Source organism: Saimiri boliviensis, chromosome 18 (genome assembly GCF_048565385.1).
Source record: "Saimiri boliviensis isolate mSaiBol1 chromosome 18, mSaiBol1.pri, whole genome shotgun sequence".
Classification (NCBI taxonomy): Eukaryota; Metazoa; Chordata; class Mammalia; order Primates; family Cebidae; genus Saimiri; species Saimiri boliviensis.
Genome location: NC_133466.1, coordinates 46,671,198 through 46,695,616, shown reverse-complemented (window position 1 = coordinate 46,695,616; position 24,419 = coordinate 46,671,198). Strand labels below are relative to the sequence as shown.

General features: G+C 39.5%; 1 protein-coding gene, 1 long non-coding RNA gene and 1 other non-coding gene across 4 annotated transcripts in view; all 3 read left to right on the top strand.

The window, feature by feature from the left end:
* Nucleotides 1-24,419, top strand: part of LOC141581980 (uncharacterized) — a 1,111,619-nt gene that overhangs the window by 948,345 nt on the left and 138,855 nt on the right. The window lies entirely within an intron of this gene.
* The window catches only part of LOC141582063 (uncharacterized), a 92,514-nt gene that overhangs the window by 5,372 nt on the left and 62,723 nt on the right, over nucleotides 1-24,419 (top strand). Inside the window, exons 3-6 of the mRNA XM_074389487.1 lie at nucleotides 123-296; nucleotides 4,372-4,478; nucleotides 6,097-6,234; nucleotides 9,404-9,474. Of these exons, the coding sequence (XP_074245588.1) occupies nucleotides 123-296; nucleotides 4,372-4,478; nucleotides 6,097-6,234; nucleotides 9,404-9,474 (490 nt within the window). The remainder of the gene's footprint in view (nucleotides 1-122; nucleotides 297-4,371; nucleotides 4,479-6,096; nucleotides 6,235-9,403; nucleotides 9,475-24,419) is intronic.
* On the top strand, nucleotides 8,213-8,316 carry LOC141582091 (U6 spliceosomal RNA). Its single transcript, XR_012514922.1, has one exon. It is a non-coding gene; the product is annotated as a U6 spliceosomal RNA (small nuclear RNA).

The window sequence follows — 24,419 nt, the reverse complement described above, 5'->3', positions numbered from 1 at the left end:
GATTTCAATATGTAGAATAAAGATGAGTTTTCTCATTTAAATATAGCTAGTTGGTGAAACCTGTGGAATATTTCTTTTGAGTTCCTAGGATTTATGATTTGTTTTTGGTCTAATACTGACAGGCCGTACAGTGCCAAGAAGATGAATGTGTGTTAACGTTGCTAGAACATGGCACTGACCCAGACCTTCCGGATGTGTATGGCAATACCGCGCTACACTATGCGGTCTACAATGAAGACAAATTACTGGCCAAAGCACTGCTTTTATACGGTGCTGATATTGAAGCAAAAAACAAGGTATAGATCTATCCATTTTATTTTCAAAATACTGAAATGCGATTGTTTTAACACCGACCTCCTGTGTAAGGGTTAGTTTTCTGTATTTGGAAGCTCAAGCGTACCTGAATGAAAATATTTTGAAATGACTTAATTGTCTAAGATTTTATTTTAAATATTGTTAAATTTAAAGAAGAATTAGAGGGTACAGCTTTTTTAAAAATGTACTTGTGGTAAATTTCTTTTTTTGAAAACACTGACATTGTAAAAGGTAATACTTATTGCTTTTTCCAATTTTTCTTTCCCAGGTTTTTTGTTTGTTTGTTTGTTTGTTTATTTTTCCTAATGACTGTAAAATAGTAAAATTTGCCCTGGAAATAAGTTTTACATTAAAACTCCAAGAAAACAAAAACATGTTTCAGTGAATAGAAATCCTGCTGCTTTGGCAAATTTCTAAGAAAAGTAATCGATATGAAGTGATGTATCTTGAGTGGCAAGGCTTAGGGTAGCTCTGATTGCTCATGAGGGAGAAATGGAAAGGGGAGAAGAGAGCAATCAGAAATATCAAGGCTAGTTTGGAAATTAGGTAATGGAGGGGAAAGACCATGAAATGGTTGTGTGTGTGTGTGTGTGTGTGTGTGTGTGTGTGTGTGTGTGTGTGTGTGTGGTGGTATTCATTCGTTTCTTTTGTATGGTGAGACAGAGTTCTCTTCAGTTTTAGAGAATGAGTTTTCAGTTTGGGAGAGGGAGTTAGTTATAAATTGCCTGGAGATCAATGTTAGGAGGCCTCTGAGGAACCAGATTGGCAGTGAATAGGTGGTAATGTAGTGGGAAACCCTTGAGCAGAGGGAGTAACAGGTACTTAACTGACTCATGATCCTCTTCTGGTAGAAATAGCCAACTAGAGTCTCAATTCTGCTTTCTAATCTAGAATGTCTTGATGGGAAGGTGGGAGAAAAGGAGCTTATAAATAACAAGATCAAGTTGGATTTTGAGTTTACTAGACCCTGTTCTTCTCTTACCTGGGAAAATTATGTGGTGTTTTCAGCAAATGAATCTCTCTCCTACTCTTTTCTCTTTTTGGCCAAATCCTCAAATGATAAAGGGAATTGGTCATGTGGCTAAGAGAGGACACCGAAGTAATTATCTATTGCACTAGTTTTCAGCTAGAATTGTGCATCTCAGTAACCTGAGGAAAAATTTTAAATAATCTACAAGTCTAGGCTCTCCCCTGAAGATTTTCATAAAGTAAGTCTAATAAATCCTGGACATGTATGTTTCAAAAGGTTTCCTTGAAGCCAGGCATGGTGGTGAATGGCTGTAATCTCAGCTGCTGGGGAGGCTGAGGGGGAAAATTGCTTGAGCTCAGGAGTTTGAGTCTAGCCTGGGCAACATAATGAGACCTTTCTCTAAACAATGATGACAAATTCCTCAAAATCTGGATACACTCCTGCTGAGGAATCACTGAATAAATAAGTGTAATATATAAATTCTTACATCTCAGAAACTTAAGATCTCTAGAATAGTTGCCGTTGGAGTTGGATATGTGCTAATTCCTTTATATCTTTCATTTCCCATAATACTAGTTTGACTTTTTTGGGGGGTGGGAGACAAGGTCTCTGCCAGGCTGGAGTGCAGTAGTGTGATCACAGCTCCCTGCAGCCTTGACCTCCCCAAGCTCAGGTGGTCCTTCAACATCAGTTTTAGTATTTTTTTTTTTTTCTGAAGTAGAGATGAGTTTTTTGCCATGTTGCCCAGGCCAGTCTTGAACTCCTGGGCTCAAGTGATTCACCTGCTTCAGGCTTTCAAAATGCTAGGATTACAGGTGTGTGCCACCATTGCTGGCCTAATCTGACTTTTATCTCTGTGGTTGGGATGTTAAAATGAATATTATTGGCAGTATCAATCAGCTTACGGAATAATACCTTCTCCTAACATCAGTTATTCACTGCCATTCAGAAGGTCTTTAGAAATTTGCAGTGAGTAGTCTTCAATAAGTAGAGGATGGTCCTCTCAGGATTTTGTGTCTCTTTGTTACCATTCAAGTGCTTAGCTCAGTAAGTTGTTAGTAAGATCAGAGTTTTCTCAGTTAGAATTGTAGCAAGTTCTAAACTTCTTTGATCAATTGAAGCTTTATTATAGACTATCCAGTATCTCTCTAAATGGTATTGGGGAAACTGGCTAGCAGTGTGCAGAAAGCAGAAACTGGACCCCTTCCTGACACCTTACACTAAAATTAATTCCAGATGGATTAACAATCTAAACATAAGTCTTAACACCATAAACACCCTAGAAGAAAACCTAGTCAAAACCATTCAGGACATAGGCGTAGGCAAGGACTTCATGGCTGAAACACCAAAAGCAATGGCAACAAAAGCCAAAATAGACAAATGGAATCTAATTAAACTCCAGAGCTTCTGTACAGCAAAGGAAACAATCATTAGAGTGAACTGGCAACCAACAGAATGGGAAAAACATTTTGCAATCTGCCCATCTGACAAAAGACTAATATCCAGAATGTGCGAAGAAATAAAACAGATTTATAAGAAAACAAACAAACCCAATCAAAAGTGGTCAAAGGATATGAACAGACACTTTACAAAAGAAGACATATATGAGCCCACCAAACGTATTAAAAAATGCTCATCAGCACTGGTCATTAGAGAAATGCAAATCAAAACCACATTGAGATACCATCTCACACCAGTTAGAATGGTGATCTTTAAAAAACCTGGAGACAACAGATGCTGGATAGGATGTAGAGAAATAGGAACATTTTTGCACTGTTGGTGGGATTGCAAATTAGTTCAACCATTGTGGAAAACAGTGTGGCAATTTCTCAAGAACCTAGAAATAGAAATTCCATTTGACCCAGCAATCTCATTACTGGGTATATACCCAAAGAATTATAAATTGCTCTATTATAAAGACAAATGCACACATATGATCATTGTGGCACTGTTTACAATAGCAAAGACCTGGAACCAACCCAAATGTCCATCAATTATAGACTGGATAAACAAAATGTGGCACATATACACCATGGAATACTATGCAGCCATAAAAAATGATGAGTTCATGTCCTTCGTAGGGACATGGATGACTCTGGAAACCATCATTTTAGCAAACAGACACAAGAACAGGAAACCAAACACCACATATTATCACTCAAAGGTGGGTGTTGAACAATGAGAACACATGGACACAGGGAGGGGAGCATCAGAGACTGTGGTCGGTTGAGGGGGTCTAGGAGAGGGACAGCAGGGGCATGGGGAGGGTAGGGAGGGATAATGAGGGGAGAAATACAAGATAGAGGAGATAGGGGGATGAAGGCAGCAAACCACCTTGCCATGTTTGTAACTATGCAACAATCCTGCATGATTTGCACATGCACCCTAGAACCTAAAGTACAATAAATAATAAAAAATAAAACGTTTGTAGAGCATTTGCTTAATCAGGATGGCAGTTTTAAACACTGAAAACCATGGAGTTATTGAGACTACATATAGGGATTCTGTAAATTTGGTTTCACTAGTTCTGTGAACTGATTATTTATTTAGTTACCAATCTGGAAAACTTAAATACAAATTGATTTTAAATGAATACATGTTGGAAAAATTGTTGAAATGGGCAGTATGAGACTTAGTAGCAATATTTATTGCACATTGGAGCTTGATCTTTTGGTAAAACATGAAACTAAAGAAATATTTTACAAATTCTTGCTTTATACCCAACAATTTGTCTTAGAGTTTGAGAATATAGAGCTAAAAGATACAGCTCTTTGTTTAGATGGAAAAAATATTATCATCCAATAATACCATGCCAAACGCTGGCATAGAAGCAAAGATTCCTGGAACCAGTAAGTGTTTAAAGTGAGTTTTTGAGATGATCAGAGTTAATGTGTTGAGGCAGAAGAGAGGTGTCTCCAAGGGAAAGAGCAGTGTGTGAGAAAGCACCGAAGAGTAAGAAGGAAGTGACTATAATTTGTTTACTTTCTATGAGTGTAAGTTTATAGGATCTTATATAGTTTCCAGTTCAGTTGAGAAGTACATAATTTTTTGAATCAAATATCATTTTTGCTTTTATTGTTTTACAGTGTGGCCTCACGCCACTTTCACTTGCTGTATATGGACAAAAAGAGAAAATGATGAAATTTTTAATCAAGAAAAAAGCTAATGTAAATGCAATTGATAAATTTGGAAGGTATAGTTATTTTTTTTAATCTCTGTGTTGTAGAATGATAGCAGTCACTCAAGTCATAAACATTTATAAGATTAACTTATTGCAACATAGTGATCAGGATCAACAAATCAGTTAAGTAGAAAAACAATTAGACTGGGCAACATAAAGAACAGTTTTAGTGGGATTCCTCTTACTACACTGACTGATGTTATTATGTGACATTTTTGGTTATATGATTTATGTTAGCTAAATGGATTTCATATTTGTCTCATGAAGTGTGAACTTTAACTTTTAGTTTACTTATGACTTAGTATTGAACTTAACTCTTTCTAGTAGTTTTTAATCTCTATGTCTTATATGCTTTTCCACTAATACACTTTATTAAACATAAATAGGAGTTGATAATCATTTTGTCTTTTGAATAACTCTGTGATGAGTTGCTTTCTTTGAAGAATATAAATGTTAGCTTATGCCTCCAAGACAATTAATTGCTATTCCCACATACTGTAAGTTCATCAGCTTTTGTTTTAATTCCAGTGTATTTTGATGTTTTGATTATTTATTTATTTATTTGTTTGTTTGTTTGTTTATTTTTGAGACAGAGTCTCGCTCTGTCACCAGGCACCAGGCTGGAGTGCAGTGGTACCATCTCTGCTCACTGCAAACTCCACCTCCCAGGTTCAAGCAATTTTCCTGAATCGGCCTCCTGAGTAGCTGAGATTATAAGCACGCTTCACCATGCCCAGCTAATTGTTGTATTTCTTAGTAGAGACTGGGTTTCACCGTGTTGGTCAGGATGGTCTCAATTTCTTTACCTTGTGATCCGCCTGCCTCGGCCTCCCAGAGTGCTGGGATTACAGGTGTGAACCACTGTGTCTGGCCTTATTTGTAATTGGTATGGAGAGAGGAAGTAGAGATAGTTTTAAGTGGGTACACTGTTCCTTTAATGAAGGCAAGGTGTAGGTGGGTGATAAGAGAAAAGAGCTAGGCTTCGGATTCACACAAGACTGGGTTTAATTCCTAGCTTTCTTACTTGATAGGTGTGTGACCTTGGCAATGTTATTTACCACCAAATGTGTTGTCATATATGAAAAGGAGGAGAATATCTCCTTCAAAATTGCCTGTGCATAAGTAAGAAAGATGTGTGTGTGCGGCATTTAATTCAGTGCCCAGCACATGCTTATTGGCATCATTAACTGAAACTATTATGACTACTGTTTTCACCATTCTTATTAATATTACTGCTTTCAGCATGCAGATAGCTCTTATGTGACCCCACAGCTGATTTTCTGTTACTGTATATCAGTCTCGGGAAGCGGGAAGGAAATCTTTACTGAAATCTTTGTTCACTTCAGATAAGTGGCCCTAGCATAGTTTCTTGCCCATCAAAGGCCTTTAAATTAGCAGCTTCTACTATTTAACACCCACTGAGATAAGAGGTTTTCTTTTTGTCCCTTCCTTTTAACTTTGGTGGTATTTTACAGAGATTAACACTTGAGCACCCAAGATGCTTATGTCTTTTAGTGCATGCAAATGTTTAATTCTGCATTGACAGGCAAGATACTAAATGGGTAAAGTATGCCAGATTAGCTTACAACTTTATTACAGTTAGGGAAAAATTACCTCTCTGTCATTTTAGGACTGTGCTTATACTTGCCGTATGTTGTGGATCAGCAAGTATGGTTGGCCTTCTACTTGATCAAGATATTGATGCATTTTGTCGAGATAAATCTGGAAAAACTGCCAGGGATTATGCTGTGTCTAGTCAACATAATATGTAAGTGTTTACATGAAAAGTCTAGTTAACACTAAATTAAGGCTTAAAATAATTACAACAACTGTATCTTATATATCAAGTGAGATGTAGTAGTTTGGTGTGGGTAGTTTTAAAGTGGCAATGAGTTAGTCCCCTGCATCAGCTAGAAATCAAGCAAAAGGTAGACTGGTTAGAAGTACCAGTGTGTGCAGGATTCTTTATCTCAGGACTTGTAAGACCTTTATGTTTACAGATTCCAACATTGTTCATTTCATCCAAGTATAACACCTATGAATGAGATAAAAAATAGTGTCACATCTTTCTTTTTTCTTTTTTTCTTTTTTCTTTTTTTTTTTTTTGATTAGTTATTTGGGTCTTGAAATGTCCAGTTTATCAGAAAGTCATTTACTGTCTTCTGAAGACTATCTCTTCCATACTCTTTGAATTTTTCAAGAACCAAAGGGATTTACTAAATCCAAGGAAGACAATCCCTTTTATCAAATCAGAAGGACTAGAAACAAAGGGCACTCCAATCATTCTGTTGTTTCTGTTGATTCTGTTGCATTTTTGCCCCTGAAACTGGTCCTGCTGCCTGGTAATGGTTGATCTTTGACACCAAGATGCCCTTACTGATTCAGATCCCTCAGGTCTTCATGGTGATTCATACAAAGATGTTGAAGTTACAGCGTTTTTTAAATTCACATACCTATGCTTATATGCTCAGCCATTATTCCCAAAGCACCAGCACCATTCTCTGGCAATGTGACTTTATCCACACACAAAATGAGCTAATTGACCATCTCCCCCATATTCAGCCTAGACTTAGCTGAGACCTTCATGGTAAGAGATCCTTTCAGGCCTTTGTTGGTCTTTTCTGTAGCAGATATTCATTGGGCTTGTTCTAAATGGTCAGAGAGGTTGAAATAATGTGGCAGGAAGAGATGAGTGTTTCTTTCTTCTTTGCTACCAGTTCTGTACCCTCATGCACCTTTATATCCTGTATAATACCTGAGGCAGTAGAAAATCCCATATTTACCTTCCCAGAAGCGGCGGATTCCCAGTTGTGATTGGCCCCTTGACTGATCTGTTTTAAATAATAATGAAAATTGCCCAAGCTACTTGCAACTCTACCTCAATATTTAAAAATATTTTCAAATTCTACCTCACAGGAAGCTATTGAAGAGAATTCTCAGAATCTCAAGTAGGTTAGTTGGACTTAACAGAGCCATAACTTGTCCATGTCTCATCACTGAATGTAGGGAATCCTTGAGCCCTGCACACTGGGTGCCAGAACATAGGGATCCATAAGCCCCACACATTGGGTGCCAGAATGTAGGGCTCCATGAGCCCCACATTGGGCACCAGAATGTAGGGAGCCACCCCTACATCACCTGTGGGTACCCTGAGTTTGGTGGCAACAAAGGAATGAGAAAAAGAAAGATTAAGAGAGATGATGGGACCAGAGGGCCATCACTTATTACTTTGGAGGTGACAGTGAAGGCCCTGAGCTCTGACCATCCACTCTATTTATTGGTTACAATCACTTTGATCTACAGGGTAGGGGTGGAGTAATGGTGGGGAGAGGATGATGGTGGAGTGAACCAGTGAGCCAGAACTGAATCAGTGAATGGGAAGTGGTGTGTCATTCTAAGGATTGATAACAGTGGCAGTTTGGGGGTTTCACAAAAGAAGAACATGTGGTTATCTTTAGCTTGTTATCTAAGTACAGCTGATGGAACACAGACCTTACAAGGAGCCCACAAGTCTGGCTACATCATAGTTCTACGAAGGGTTTTTATAGCCTTGAGCACCATGTTTATGGTAACAGAGCCAAGGTCACCCTGCACTGGAGCATGAGGCATGAAGAGGCCTTCTTCCTCAGAGGCCTCCTGCGGCCTTCTGCAGTGTATTATTCCCTGCTTATAATGTTACTCATAACCAATTTATGTAGGTACTCTGTAAGTTCTTTCTAATCACGTGTAAAAGTAGAACTTTCTGCTTGCTTCAGCAGCACACATTCTCAAATTGAAACAATAAAGAGAAAAATAGCATGGCTTCCTGCATAAGGAGGCCACACAGATTTTTGAAGCATTCCATATTTTGCACAGTCACTGGAAGGTCATTTGACTGTTTGCTGACTAGCTATAATGCAACAGAGTGATTCAAAGCAAAATGGGTGTCACCAAAATATTGAAGTTGTTATTTGTACTGCAAAAATAGTCATGTAAGGTGGTCTATGAGATAACACTGGAACTGAATAATGTGTGTGGTGTTGTGTGCAAAATATGTTGTTAGTATGTATCTTGCAACTTCTTCATGGAACCTAAAAATAAATGAAAGTAGGGTTTTGGTCTCTCATGTCAGCTGGAGATGAACATGGATATAAAGCATCATCCTGACAAACATCTGCTGTTTGAGAGTTTGAGTCTATAGGGAAGGATAATTGGTCCAAGCCAGGTCTTAACGTCCATTGGTTTTTCTGTCCTTAGTGTGATTGATAGACTCCATAATAGTGGACAATCATGTCATCTACTTTAAGGAGTTATTTATCAATAAATTTAGTTACAAACTGTGAAATAGTTGAGATGCCCTGAACTATGAGCCACAAAGAGTAGGACAACTAATAAGCAAAATTAGGACTTAATAACATTTCCTGAAAACAGCAACCTTTTCATATTGGAACGTATGCACAAAATACAGATTGGGTTTTATTTGAAATTCCAACATGATTTCAGTGATAAAATTTAGGAACAGATTATTCCATTGCTTTAATATTTCTGTGAGCTTTTAAAAAATGTTATCTTGTTAAATCTTTATAACAATCTAGTGAAATAAGACAGCAAAGTTCTTATTTTGTAGAAGATGACATTGAGCCCAAGAGGAGCAACTTGTCCAAGAACAAATAGCTGTTCATTATGCAGCTAGGACTTATGCAGAGTTGGTACACATTATGTCAGACTAATGCGAGTTAACTTACTGGGTCATAGTGCCCTTGATTTCTGACTATTTCACTTTACTCTTTTTCTTGTTTATGATAAGTTTGTAGAATGTACACATAGGTGGATGGAATAATATTGTTAAGTTCTGATATTCTGATATTGTTTGAATTACTCTAAGCATTTCACATTTGGTAAGTATTTTTTTATCTCAGTATTAAAAGTCTTTTTATTTATTACATTTTTATACACAGAATTTGCCAATTACTTTTGGACTACAAAGAAAAACAGAAGTCAAAAAAGTTTTCTGAAAACAGCAATCCAGGTAAGACTTCTGATAGTGAGTTACTTTAGGCCAGTTGTCACCAGGCTTTTTGGCACCAGGGACCGGTTTTGTGGAAGACAGTTATTCCATGGACTAGGGCAAGGTTGAGGTGGTTTCAGGATTATTCAATCACATTACATTTATTTTGCTACTTTATACTATTAATACATTGTAATATATAATGAAATAATTAGCAACTTACCGTAATGTAGAATCAGTGGGAGCTCTGAGCTTCTTTTCCTACAAATAGATGGTCTGATCTTGGGACAAAGGGCGACAGTGACAGATCATATGACATTAGATTCTCGTAAGCAGCACATGATCTAGATTCCTCATGTGGGCAGTTCACAACAAGGTTCATGCTTCAGTGAGGATCTAATGCTGTCCCTGATCTAACAGGAGGCAGAGCTCAGGCAGTAAGATGAGCCAGGGGTGTGGCTGTAAATACAAATGACACTTCCTTGGTTTGCCTCCTGCTCACTTCCTCCTGTGTAGTGAGGTTCTTAATAGGCCATGGACTGGTACCAATCTGTGAGGCACTGGTCAGGAAACCTATGCTTGTACCAGCAAGGTCTCACTATTGCTGACTTCCCTCCTCCTAATTTGAAATGAAAAGAGATATATTTACTTTGTTGGAACAAGATGTGTTCTTCTATCTGTGGGTTAATTGTCATGATAACAGTAATTTTGTTAGAACAAGATGCTCGGCTACCATTCATCAAAAGATTGTCATAATAAATATACAAATTGCCCAACTCTAGGCTCAGCAGATGATAATAAAAGTAGAAAATGTTTCACAATAACAAAACTGCTAGTATGCTACCTGGATGTGGACACCTAATACATTGTACAATCCAGATTGTATAAGGACACCTTTAATTTAGCCATCTATTTATCAGAGAGCTTTTGATAACAAGGAGACAAAGATGAAATTGATGTAATTTTGATCTTTAAGGTGCTCATAACACAATTGTCTCTATTTCATTTCTGTGCTTTTTCAACAGAATTGACAAAAAAAACATTTTTATTTATGTTTTAACTTGTCCGCTTAACAAATAAATATGAAATGTTTTTTAGATACATTTTTTTCTAATGCTACAGAACACAAATAAAAATACAAACAGAGAGGAGCTCATTATTATGATTATCATTTTTTATTATTTTGCTACTTTAATCAGGGCTTGCTGTGTGCTGGATGCCCACTGGAAACTTGTAATTATGATTATTTATTATATTGATTATGTGCCAGACATAACTGATGAGGAATGAAAGCTTTTTGAATAAAGGTAGGTAGGATTGAAGGTAAGCATGCAGACTGAGTAGAATGTTTCAAGGTAAAGAAGCAGAAGAATGATGATTGGCAGAAGGAAGATGTAACAAGATTGTGTGTCTGCCGGAAGGAACTTCTAACACGATTCCCTCTGGGAGGAAGAGCAGCAAGTGCAGAAGACAAGATGCTTGAGTGAGCTTTGCAGGGTTTGTGAGCAGTTCACTTTTGCTAGTACCAAAAGTGTGAGATATGAGAGGTTGGGAGTGAGGTGAATACTCAGCTAAGGCAAGTTTATAATAGACTTTTTAATACTATAGAAACGAGTAGGTGTTCAGCCTTGGTCATCATGGTGGAACCCCATCTCTACTAAAAATACAAAAATTAGCCGAGTGTGGTAGCCAGCATGTGTAATCCCAGCTAATTGGGAGACTGAGGCACAAGAATCACTTGAACCTGGGAGCTAGAGGTTGCAGTGAGCTGTTGTGCCACTGCACACCAGCCTAGGCAAAAGGGTAAGACTTTATCTCCATAAATAAAGGAATGAATGAATGAATGAATGAATGAATGAAATGAATAGCTCTTATCTGGTGGGCCATGGGCATTTTACCAGTAGAATGCTTTGGACTGGACATACTAGATGAGCAGTGGCTAAAACAGTAGGAATCAGAGTTGTTTGGGTTGTTCAGTGATATCCCAGGATCCCACTTGTCCCTCTTTCAGCTGTGTTGTTGGCAGTGTTTTATTATGTCTCCTTTCATAGTTGGCTAATCTGCAACAGCTCCAAACATCTTGTTCTCACAACACAACATCGCAAGGGCTGTTTTTCTTCACAGTGTCTTTTAAATGGGTAGAAAACTTAGAAGCATGCAAGGGGCTTCCTGTAACATTTCATTGGATGGGTCAAACCACATGCACATCCCAAAACCAGGCACTGGGAAAGCAGATACGTGATTAGCTTAGAATACTCATTTCTCTTTCTGAAGCTGAGGAGGGGAATTGGGATAATAAACATCCCAATAGACTTGTGTTTCTTAGGCAAGAAAGAATAAGGAAAGGCTATTGGTAGGGAGCCAGCAGTGTTTGCTGCAGAGGCTCATTGGAGAAATTTGAGTCAGGGAGTCACAAGATTAAATTTGAGTATTAAGGCATTCTGGTTATGGTGTAAAAGTGGTTAGCAAACTTTTCTTGTAAAGGATGAGGTGGGAAATATTTTAGACTATGTGGTCTCTGTTGTGTCTAGTTAACCCTGCTGTTGTAGTGTGAAAACCACCATGGATAACATGTAAGCAAATAGGCATGACTGAGATCCAAGAAAACTTTATTTACAAAGCCATAAGGCAGACTGGATTTGGCCTGTGGCCTGTAGTTTGCTGACCCCTCATAAAGGATTGATGGAAGGTAACCATGTAAAGAAACCAGGAGACAAAGGAAGCTTTTGCAGTAGTAGTCAGCTATAGTTTCCTTGTCACACATCCTTGAACTAGTGTCAATGTAGTGAGAGGTTTTCACCCATGCATGGTGAAAAAAAAGAAACTTAGGAATCTTAGTTTCTCATTTAAAAATGTTGGCCTTTTTTGTGGTATTATGTCTTTTTCATTTGTTTTGCTTAAGTTTTTTTTTATGTAAGAAATAACATTAATAGTTGGCCATTTTTATTTAAATAAAAGCCATTTTCTAAATGTTTATGTCCCAAATGGCAGTGGGACTATAAAGCAGAGACAGAAGAGAGGTATAGTTAATATGATTTAGTGATAATCGAATAAGAAAAGTTTGGGGGATAGAGAGAAAGCTCAGATGATGCACTGGTTTCCAGATTGTACCCTAGCATTTAACCTGGACATGCGGAAGGAATAGGACATTTTCTGGTGAATACAGAAGAGTAAACAGTAGCAGGAATGACTGATTTTTTTCTATGCATATTTAATGGAATATTCATACAGGGTATTTTGAGTAGGTATTTGGATAATCAGCATTTATAACTTGCATCCTACTAGTTTGACTCTTAATAATAAGAATTGTCAAAGATCCAAGAATCTGAAAGTTGATGATAAATGTCCATGTGTATCATCATCAATGACTGAAAGTCAGCATCCACAGAATTGGGACAGATGAACTTAATAGATAAAGATGAATGTCGGAGTTGTGTTTCTCTTAGGGACTGACACTCTATTACCTGTGGGACTCACAGCTGCCAGGAAAGAAAGAGAGCAAGAAGCCTACTAAAGAAGCCAGCAGATTCAGTCCTGGAGTGCCCTGCTTGGCTTCATGTCTTAGTTCTGACTTGTAACAAATTATTTTCTGTAAAATGTGCTTTGTGTTTTTCCCCTCTTGCAGCATGTGAACAAACAGAATCCCTTTAGTAGGGCATTTTTGTATTCTTTCTTGAAACAAAGCAACATGTAAATAACAAAAAGAAGAAAGTAAGAGAAAGAGTATTTTTTGTATAGGCTAGCATTTAACATAAACTTGGGAGTGAGTACCAGGATTATACTTAGAATTTAGGGACGGGATGGGAAAACTAGTTAGAAATCTATATTTAATATAAACATTTCAGTACATTGGGTAAAACTTTTATGAAAATACATCAAAGGATCTTTGATCCACTAAACCAGGAGCTGGCCAGCTTTTTCTGCAAAGACTCAGTTAGTAAATATTTTTTGGCTTTGTGGGCTATATACATTTATTTTTTTGAGACAGGGTCTCACTCTGTCTCCCAGGCTGGAGTGCAATTGCATGATCATGGCTGACTGCAGTCTTGACTTTCTGGGCTCTAGTGATCCTCCCATCTCAGCCTCTCTACTAGCTGGGACCACAGGTGTGCAACATCACAGCCAGCTAATGGACTCTACGGACTATAAAGTGAATAAGCATGGCTGTGCTCCAAAATACTTTACTTAGAAAAACAGGCAGTGGGCTGGATTTGGCCCACAAGTGCTAATTTGCTGATCCTTGTGCTAAAAGGAAGGTGCTGCTAATGCAGTGAATCTGATTGGTAAAAGTGCTCTGCATGTGTGGCATTCTTCTTCCTTTGAAATAAGGATATATTTAAGTAGTCACCTCACCACATTTTTCAACAGTAACTTCATATAATTTTTAACATTTCATTTATAAAATATGATTTTTTTCTGCTTTTCTTCTATTTTATTCCTGTTAATAGCATTCAGTATTTTTCTGTGATTATTACTTTGTATATTTGATGAGTATCAACTATCCTAGAATTGGATGATTTTTATCAAGCAAGAAATACTCTCTTTGAAACTTTTAGTATTCCTTGGTCTTTATGTGTAAGCATGAATATGATAACCAGCTTTTGTAATTTAGAAATGTTCAAGGGGTCTTTTAGTTCTATAATTTTAAGAATTTAATACCTCAGTCTAGGATTTTTTAACACTATAAGTGTATAATTTTTATAACCTTTAAAATATATCATTGCTATATAAAATTTGAAAACTACTGTTTCTTGCCTATCACATTTCCATGACTGACTCCCAATTATGATCTCTTTCAAAGAACTATCTACACTCATGAACTCAGATTTTCTTTCCATTCAGTCTTGATCTCATGCCAGTAAGTCTTCAAATTCAATGCTCCTCAAGGTTATTGTTCTCAAGGTTATCACTTAACGTTTCTCTGTAATAAATCTAGGGATTTTTTCTGACACCTCATTTTATGTAATCTGGCAGCAATATTAAACCAAATGGAGGGCATCTCCTCCCTAATAGCATCTTCAATTAGCCCGCTGAAGGACCTCACTCCCTCAGGTCTCCTGCCTTTCTAGTCCTTTTGTCATGGTCTGTTTACTTGCTTCTCAACTTTCTCCTTTTGCACATTGTTGTTTCCTAGGGCTCAGTCCTCAATCTTTTCTCGTTACTTTTTTTTCTTTTTTTTGAAATGGAGTCTTGCTCTGTCACCTAGGCTGGAGTTCAGTGGTGCAGTCTTGGCTCATTACAACCTCCGCCTCCTGGGTTCAAGTGATTCTTCTGCCCCAGCCTTCTGAGTAGCTGGGATTACAGGTGCATGCCAGCATGCCAAGCTAATTTTTGTATTTTTAGTAGGGACAGGGTTTCCCCATGTTGGCCAGGCTGGTATCAACCTCCTGAATTCAGGTGATCTGCCTGCCTTGGTCTCACAAAGTGTTGGGATTTCAGCCACTAGCCACCGTGCCCGGCCCCTCGTGACTTTTTCTATTTTTTTTTATTCTTTATTTTATTTTAGGTGCATATTATATCTGGCGTTTCTTCCCATGTTAGCCCTTCCCACCTTCCCCCCTCCACTGTCTCTCCCCTACCCCTCCCAACTGCCCCCAGTGTGTGATGTTCCTCTCCCTGAGTCCATGTGTTCTTGTTGTTCAACACCCACCTATGAGTGAGAACATACGGTGTTTGCCTTTGTGTTCTTGTGTCAGTTTGTTGAGATGTTGGTTTCCAGATTCATCCAAGTCTCTACAAAGGACACGAACTCATCATTTTTTATGAGTGTGTAGTATTCCATGGTGTATATGTACCATATTTTCTTTGTCCAGTCTATCATTTTTTTTTTTTTTTTTGAGACGGAGTTTCGCTCTTGTTACCCAGGCTAGAGTGCAGTGGCGCGATCTCGGCTCACCGCAACCTCCGCCTCCTGGGTTCAGGCAATTCTCCTGTCTCAGCCTCCAGAGTAGCTGGGATTACAGGCAGGCACAACCATGCCCAGCTAATTTTTTGTATTTTTAGTAGAGACGGGGTTTCACCGTGTTGACCAGGATGGTCTCGATCTCTTGACCTCGCGATCCACCCGCCTCGGCCTCCCAAAGTGCTGGGATTACAGGCTTGAGCCACCGCGCCCAGCTGTCCAGTCTATCATTGATGGGCATTTGGGTTGGTTCCAGGTCTTTGCTATTGTACACAGGCTGCTATCAACATATGTGTGCATGTGTCTTTATAGTAGAACAATTTATAGTTCTTTGGGTATATACCCAATAGTGGGATTGCTTGGTCAAATGGAATTTCTATTCCTAGATCCTTGAGAAATTTCCACACTGTCTTCCACAATGGCTGAATTATTTTACACTCCCACCAACTGTGTAAGAGTATTCCTATTTCTCCACATCGTTTCCAGCATCTGTTGTCTCCGATTTTTTAAAGATCAACATTCTAACTGGCATGAGATGATATCTCAGTGTGGTTTTGATTTGCATTTCTCTAATGACCAGTGATGATGAGCATTTTTTCATATGTTTGTTGGCCTCAAATATGTCCTCTTTTGAAAAGTGTCTGTTCATATCCTTCTCCCACTTTGAATGGGGTTGTTTTTTTCTTGTATATCTGTTTTGGGTCTTTGTTGATTCTGGATATTAGCCCTTTGTCAGATGGGTAGATTGCAAACATTTTTTCCCATTCTCTTGATTGCTGATGCATGCAATGCTGGTTTCTTCTGCTGTACAGAAGCTCTGGAGTTTAATAAGATCCCATTTGTCTATCCTGGATTTTATTGCCATTGCTTTTGGTGTTTTAGTCATGAAATCCTTGCCTATGCCTATGTCCAGGATGGTTTTGCCTGTTTTCTTCTAGTGTTTTTATCATGTGAGGTTTTATGTTTAAATCTTTGATCCTTCTTGAGTTAGTTTTAGTGTAAGGTGACAAATAGGGGTCCAGTTTCTGCTTTCTGCACATTGCTAGCCAGTTTTCCCAACACCACTTATTAAACATGGAGTCCTTTCCCCGTTGTTGTTTTTGCCAGGTTTGTCAAAGACCGGATGGTTCTAGATGTGTGGTGCTTTAGATGTGTGTTCCGGGGTCTTTGTTCTGTTCCATTGGTTTATGTCTCTGTTTTGGTACCAGTGGCATGCTGTTTTGATTACTGTAGCCTCTATATAGTTTGAAGTCTGGCAGTGTGATGCCTCCAGCTTTGTTCTTTTTTCTCAGGATTGTTTTAGCTATGTGGGGTCTCTTGTGATTCCATATAAAGTTTAAAGTGGTTTTTTCCAGTTATGTGAAGAAGGTCATTGGAAGCTTGATGGGGATAGCAGTGAATCTATAGATTACTTTGGGCAGTATGACCATTTTGACCTATTGATTCTTCCTAACCATGAGCATGGAATGTTTCTCCATCTGTTTGTCTCCTCTCTTATTTCGTTTGTTGTTCTCCTTGAAGAGGTCCTTTACATCCTTTATTAGTTATATTCCTAGGTATTTTATTCTCTTTGTAGTAATTGTGAATGGGAGTTCCTTCTTGATTTGGCTCTCTGTTTGCCTGTGATTGGTATATACGAATGCTTGTGATTTCTGCATATTATTTTGTATTCTGAGATTTTGTGGAAGTTGCTTATCAGTTTGAGAAGATTTTGGGCAGAGACGATGGGGACTTTTAGATATACAATCATGTCATCTACAAATAGAGACAGTTTGACTTCTTTCTTTCCTAATTGATTACACTTCATTTCTTTTTCTTGGTTGATTTCTTTGACTAGAACTTCCAATACTATGCTGAATAAGAGTGGTAAGAGAGGGCATCCTTGTCTAGTGCCTGATTTCAAAGGGAATTCTTCCAGCTTTTGCCCATTCAGTATGATATTGGCTGTAGGTTTGTCATATATAGCTTTTATCATTTTGTGATACATTCTATCAATACCTAGTTTATTGAGAGTTTTGTTTTGTTTTGTTTTAAACATGAAGAGCTGTTGAATTTTGTCAAAGGCCTTCTGTGCATCTATTGAGAAAATTATGTGTTTTTTGTCTTTGGTTCTGTTTATGTGGTGGTTTACATTTATAGACTTGCATATGTTGAACCAGCCTTGCAGCCCCAGAGTGAAGCCTACTTGATCATGATGGAGAAGCTTTTTGATGTGCTGCTGCAATCCGTTTGACAGTATGTTATTGAAGATTTTAGCATCTGTGTTCATCACGGAGATTGGCCTGACCATTTTTTTTGTTTTGTTTTGAGTCTCTGCCGGGTTTTTGTATCAGGATGATGATGGTCTCATAAAATGATTGAGGAAGGATTCCTTCTTTGTATATTGTTTGGGTTAGTTTCAGAATGAATGGTCCTAGCTCCTCTTTGTATGTCTGGTAGAATTCAGCTGTGAACACCTCTGGGCCTGTACTGTTTTTGGTTGGTAGGCTATTAATTGCTGCCTCAACTTCAGCCCTTGTTATTGGTCTGTTCAAGGTTTCAACTTGTTCCTGGTTTAGGCTTGGGAGGTGTAAGTGTCCAGGAATTTATCCTTTTTTTCCAGGTTTACTGGTTTATGTGTATAGAAGTATTTGTAGTAATCTCTGATTGTAGTTTGAATTTCTGTAGAATTAGTGGTGATATCCCCTTTGTCAGTTTTTATTGCATCTATATGATTCTTTTCCCTTTTGTATTTAATTAACTCTGCTAGGAGTCTATTTTGTTGATCCTTTCAAAAAACCAGCTTCTGAGCAGAACGTATATTCTGTGGATTTGGGGTGGATATTTCTGTAGATGTCCATTAGGTCTGCTTGGTCCAGATCTGAGTTCAAGTCCTGGACATCCTTGTTAATTTTCTGTCTCGTTGATATGTCTGATATTAACAATGGAGTGTTAAAGTCTCCCACTATTACTGTGTGGGAGTCTAAGTCTCTTTGTAGGTCATTAAGAACTTGTTTTATGTACCTGGGTGCTACCCGGGTGTTCCTGTATTGTGTGTGTATATGTTTAGGATCATTAGGTCTTCTTGTTGCATTGATCCTTTTACCATTATGTAATGCCCTTCTTTGTGTCTTTTGATCTTTGTTGGTTTAAAGTCCATTTTATCAGAGACTAGGATTGCAGCTCCTGCTTTTTTTTTTTTTCCTCTCCATTTACTTGATATGTCTTCCTCCATCCCTTCATTTTTAGCCTACACATGTCCTTGCACATGAGATGGGCTTCCCAAATACAACACACAGATGGGTTTTGATTTTTTTTTTTTTTTTTTGAGATGGAGTCTTACTCTTGTTACCCAGGCTGGAGTGCAATGGCGCGATCTCGGCTCACCGCAACCTCCACCTCCTGAGTTCAGGCAATTCTCCTGCCTTAGCCTCCTGAGTAGCTGGGATTACAGGCGCGCGCCACCATGCCCAGCTAATTGTTTGTATTTTTAGCAGAGACGGGGTTTCACCATGTTGACCAGGATGGTCTCGATCTCTTGACCTCGTGATCCACCCACCTTGGCATCCCAAAGTGCTGGGATTGCAGGCTTGAGCCACCACACAGGGCCGCTTTTGACTTTTTATCCAATTTGGCAGTCTGTGTTTTTGATAGGGGCATTTAGTCCATTTACATTTAAGTTTAATACTGTTATGTGTGAATTTGATACTGCCATTTTGATGCTAGCTGCCTGTTTTGTCCTTTAGTTGACAAATTTTCTTCATTGTGTCTATGGTCTTTACCATTTGGTACATTTTTGGAGTGGCTGTTACTGATTGTTCCTTTCCTTGATTAGTGCTTCTTACAGGAGCTCTTGTAAGGCAGGCCTGGTGGTGAGAAAATCTCTCAGTAGTTGCTTGTTCATAAAGGATTTTCTTTCTCCTTCGAATGTGAAGCTTAATTTGGCTGGATATCATATTCTAGGTTGACAGTTCTTTTCTCTAAGGATGCTGACTATTGGCCCCCACTCTCTTCTCACTTGTAGAGTTTGTGTGGAGAGATCTGCTGTGAGTCTGGTGGGCTTCCCTTTGTCTCTTGTTGCCCTTAGCATTTTTTCCTTCATTTTAACACTGGTGAATCTGATGATTATGTGCCTTGAGGTTGCTCTTCTTTAGGTATATCTTTGTGGTGTTCTCTGTACTTTCTGGACTTCAATGGTGGCCTGCCTCACTAGGTTGGGGAAGTTCTCCTGGATAATATCCTGAAGAGTGTTTTCCAACTTGCATTCATTCTCTCTGTCACATTCACGTATGCTTATCAAACGTAGATTACGTCTTTTCACAGAATTCCATATTTCTTGGAGGCTTTGTTCATTTCTTTTCACCCTATTCTTGCCTTCTCATTTTATTTCATTGCGTTGATCTTCAATATCTTATATTCTTTCTTCTGCTTGGTCCATTCAGCTATTAAGACTTGATGCTTCATGAAGTTGTTGTGCTGTTTTTCAGCTCCATCAAGTCATTTCTATTCTTCTCTAAGCTGTTTATTCTAGTCAGCATCTCATCTAACCTTTCATCTAAGTTCTTAATTTTTTTGCATTGGGTCAGCACATGTTCTTTTAGCTCTGAGAAGTTTGTTTTTACCCACTTTCTGAAACCTGTTCCTGTCAGTTCATCAGATTCATTCTCCAGCTATCTTTGATCCCTAGCTGGTGAGGAGTTATAATCCCTTGAAGGAGGAGAGGCCTTCTGGTTTTTAGTGTTTTCTTCTTTTTTATGCTGGTTTCTTCCCCTCTTAGTGGCTTTATCTACCTGTGGTCTTTGTAGTTGGTGACTTTCAGGTGGGGTCTCTAAGTGGACATCCTTTTTGTTGATGTTGAAGCTATTTATTTCTGCTTCTTAGTTTTCCTTCTAACAGTCAGGCCCCTCTGCTACAGAACCACTGGGGATCCACTCCAGATCTCACTCACCTCGGGATCGCCTGCAGGGGCTGCAGAACAGCCAGGGTTGCTGCTGGTTTCTCCCTCTACTGTCCTCATCCCAGAAGGGTACCCACCAGATGTTGGCCTGAGCTTTCCTTTATGAGGTGTCTTTTTGGGTATATGGGGCTCAGAGAGTTGCTTGAGGAGACAGTCTGTCCCTTATAAGAGCTTACGTGCTGTGCTGGGAGTTCTGTTGTTTTTTGCAGAGGTGCTGGGCTGATACATTTAAGTCTACTGCAGCTGAACTCATAACCTCCTGTTTTCCCAGGTGCTCTGTCCTAGAAAGGTCAGCTTTATTTATAAGTTCCTGTCATGCTGCTGCATTTTTTCATAGATGCCCGGTCCAGCACAGAGTAGTCTAGTCACAGTCTGTTAGCAGAGGTAATGCTGAGCTGCCACAGGCTCTGCCCATCTACTGCATGAACTGCATTGGTAGTGGCAGACTGCCTTAGTAGTGGGGGACGCCCTTCCCCCCACTGAGCTGGACCATCCCGGGTCAAGCTGCACTTATGGTGAAACTCCTAATACAGAGTGTTTCAGATTTCTTGTCTTGTGGGGGTGGTACCCATCAAGCCAGATCGTCTAGTTTCCTGTCTCAGCCCCCTCCCTTTCAGTTGAATCGGTGGCAACCTCGACCTCCTGGTTCACGTGTTTCTCCTACCTAAACCTTTTGAGTAGCTGGGATTACAGGTGCACAGCACTATACTTGGCTAATTTTTAAATTTTTAGTAGAGATGAGGTTTCCCTATGTTGGCCACACTTGTCTTGAACTTCTTTCCTCGTAATCCACCTGCTTCAGGAGCTGGGATTATAGGTGTGAGCCACTGCACACGGCCACATGTAGAAGTTTAGTGCTACATACAACACTGAACATTACACTGTGCTGGGATTACATGTGTGAGCCACAGTACCCAGCCACATAGATTTTCTTATTTCTCTAAGAATCCTGATCGTAAATGAGTTCAGAGTTGTATGTAGAAGCACAATGCTTAGATGCAGATGTGTAAATATAGAAGGATACAATACTTAGATTTAACAGTTATGAATAAATGTAATTCTTATAACTGACTATAACAGTATTAGAAAAGTCATATATTGATAAAGCTCTCTTCAGAAAAAGAGACTTAAAAACTTTGAGGAATTGCTTCTTTCCAAATGTATGCATACCTAAGGTTCTTACAATGGTGTGGTTTATAGAATAGATATTAGAGTGTAAATCCAATTTTTAAAACGTAGTCAAACGTATTAATCTTATATTTTATGCCTATGGCTATTTTGTAATTCAGAGAAAGGCTTTTCCAACTCCGAAATTCTTTAAAATCCTCTAGTGATTTATTTTTCATGGTATTTAAATCAATATTGAAACTTTCTTGAATTTACACTGGTTTCAAGTTTTGTCCAACTTTTTTTCAGTTACATATTAACCATGGGAATTCTTTCATTATACAAATAAACATGTTATGGTTTAAATTCAGAGGAAATTATGATATGTTATTCTATTGTATGCTAACTAAAGTGTTCTTTTGTTGACTTAGAGTTCTCTTAGCCATAAGAAAAAAAAGATCTCTTGCATGAAATTAGCATGTTGTGGGGGAAAATTGCCATGCTTAGACTGGAACTAGACACAATAAAACAGGAGAACCCACTAAGGGCAAAGAAATTTTTGGAGGACATTGAAAGTGTGAAAGGAAAAAATGCTAATATTCTAAAACCTATAAAACTGGATAAAGAAGAATGAACAAAGATGGTATTTTAAGGACAGTGGACAGCTTAGCATTTTGACAACGAAGAATAAAATGGTCAGTTCTGAATTGGAGAATGTAAGACACAACTAGGAAACACTGGAAATGGAAATTCAATCATGTCATTTTAGACTGGCTACTGGTCTACATGAATGTGACCAAAGCCAGATAGCAGAAAAAGACTTCTTTTCAGAGAACAAAACCTGAACAGGTTTATTTACAGGAGACAATGAATTCTCATACATCTAAACTGAAAGAGAACAGCAAGATTCTTTCTGAACAACTGTAATGCTTATTGTAAAAATTAACAGCCTAAAATTTCAGCTCCATCACACAAGATAAACTGTGAGAGAAAAGACAGGGCAGGCTGTCATCTTTCCTGTTGGAGGAACTTAATTATTCCAGCTAAGGGCATTGGAGAGTACAAACCCACCAGGGGCAGAAGAGTTCCCACAGCACAGCACAGCTGCTTTACCAAATCATGGCCAGACTGCTTCTGAAAGCAGGCTCCTGATCCTGTTCCTTCTTACTGAACAGGACCTCCCACCTGGGGCTTACTGCTACCCTCACAGGTGTTCTCTGGTCAATGGAGATTTGAAACATTCCTTAGACAGAGCTCCCACAGAGAGGGGCGGGCCACCAACTTTGCTGTTTGGATGACTAGGTTCTGGCCTGAGGGCTTTGTAGAACCCAAGCTGACCAGGGGTGTAAGTGGTAGCTCAGCACAGCAGAGCCACCTCCCAAAAACATGGCCAGACCCTTGTTTAAGTCAGTCCCCAAACACATTTCTAATCACTGGGTAAAGCCATTCAACAGGGTTTCTGGCTGCCTTCACTGCTGTTCTCTGGCTGACAGATGATTCAGGCCTCCCTGAGTCAGAGCTTCCAAGGGGAAGACCAGACTGTCATCTTTGCTGTTTAGGCGACTCAGCCATTTCAACCTTGGGACTTCAGAGTGTCCGAGGCAACCAGGGGCTGAAGTGAACCCCCAGCACAGCACAGCTGCTCTACAGAAACATGGCCAGACTTTTTTTAAAGCAAGTCTCTGTTCTTGTTCCTCCTGACTAGACAAGACTTCTGAACTTGTCTCCAGCCACCTCCCATAGTTGTGTCCAGATTGGCAACAGGATTGTACCTCAGTGGTACAGAGGTCCCAGAGGAAGAGGCAGGCTATTATCTCTGCCTTTTTGCAGGCTTCGCTAGTGATACCTTGAGGCACTGGAAGATATGAGGCAATTAGGGACTGGAGTGGACCCCCAGTATACCACAGCAGCCTTATAGGAAAGTGGCTGAACCGTTACGTGGGTGCTGGTTTCCATATCTCCTCGATGAGCAGGTCCTCCCAGCTTGGATCTTTATCCAGGCCCCACTGAAGCCATCAAGCCAGTAGCAACTTGGCAATTCCTTGGACAGAGCTTCACAGATCGACTGAAATCCTCTCTGCCACTGCCTCTGCAGTGGATCTGCCCTTGTTACCTTCAGAATATCAAGAAAGCAAAGACCCTAAGTGCCATATTGATAACTCTAACAAGCTGCAGTTGACCCAAGGAACAAGGCAGTCCATCTCTTGTGGATACCACATACCCCCCATGGCTTATCACCAGACAGGGAACCCTGGCTTGGGCCCACAGCACAGACCCGCCATCCTGGGCTAATTACACTAAGTGATGGCTAACTCACATCTCTCTGGGGTAGAGCCCCCAGGAGACAAGCAAAGTGATGGAGCAGGAAGCCAGCTGATGTGAAGCTCAGAGGGCAGGCACAGCTATCTCTCTAGGCTCTACTTGGTCTTATGAGACACTTTATCCTAGCACTTTAGGAGTGTGGAGGTCAGATCAGCCACATCTCATGTGAAGATTGCCCAGCAGAGATAAGGTGTGCGAATTTCCCTCTTAATAAAAGGAGACTTGCTTAAAAAAGAAGTCTGGCCACGTTTTTGTAGAGCAGCTGTGCTGTGCTGGGGCCTCACTTTTCAGAGAGTTCTCTGAGACCTGATCTCTGCTGGGCATTCTATCACATGAGATGAAGCTGGTCTGACCTCAGCACTCCTTAGTCTGCTTGCCTCTCCCAGGGCCCCAGCCTGGCCACACCTGCCTACAGGGCACTCTCAGCTGCCCACACCTTTGTTTCTGTGCCAGTGGACCATGCCTGAGCAGTGAAGAGATGCAGCAACGTGGACCCTTCAGGCATGCACCAACCTCTACATTGCCTTTCCATACTACAGCTCTTTATACACAAACTTCCTACATCGCTTTGCTGCTGTGTGTTTACATGAGTGGATTTTGCTGTACTTGCCCTACCAGCACATGGGACTGTAGCACACACTTCAACCCACCTGAACTCCCATTGAAGAGATAGCGATGGTAGGCACAGAACCAATAGAA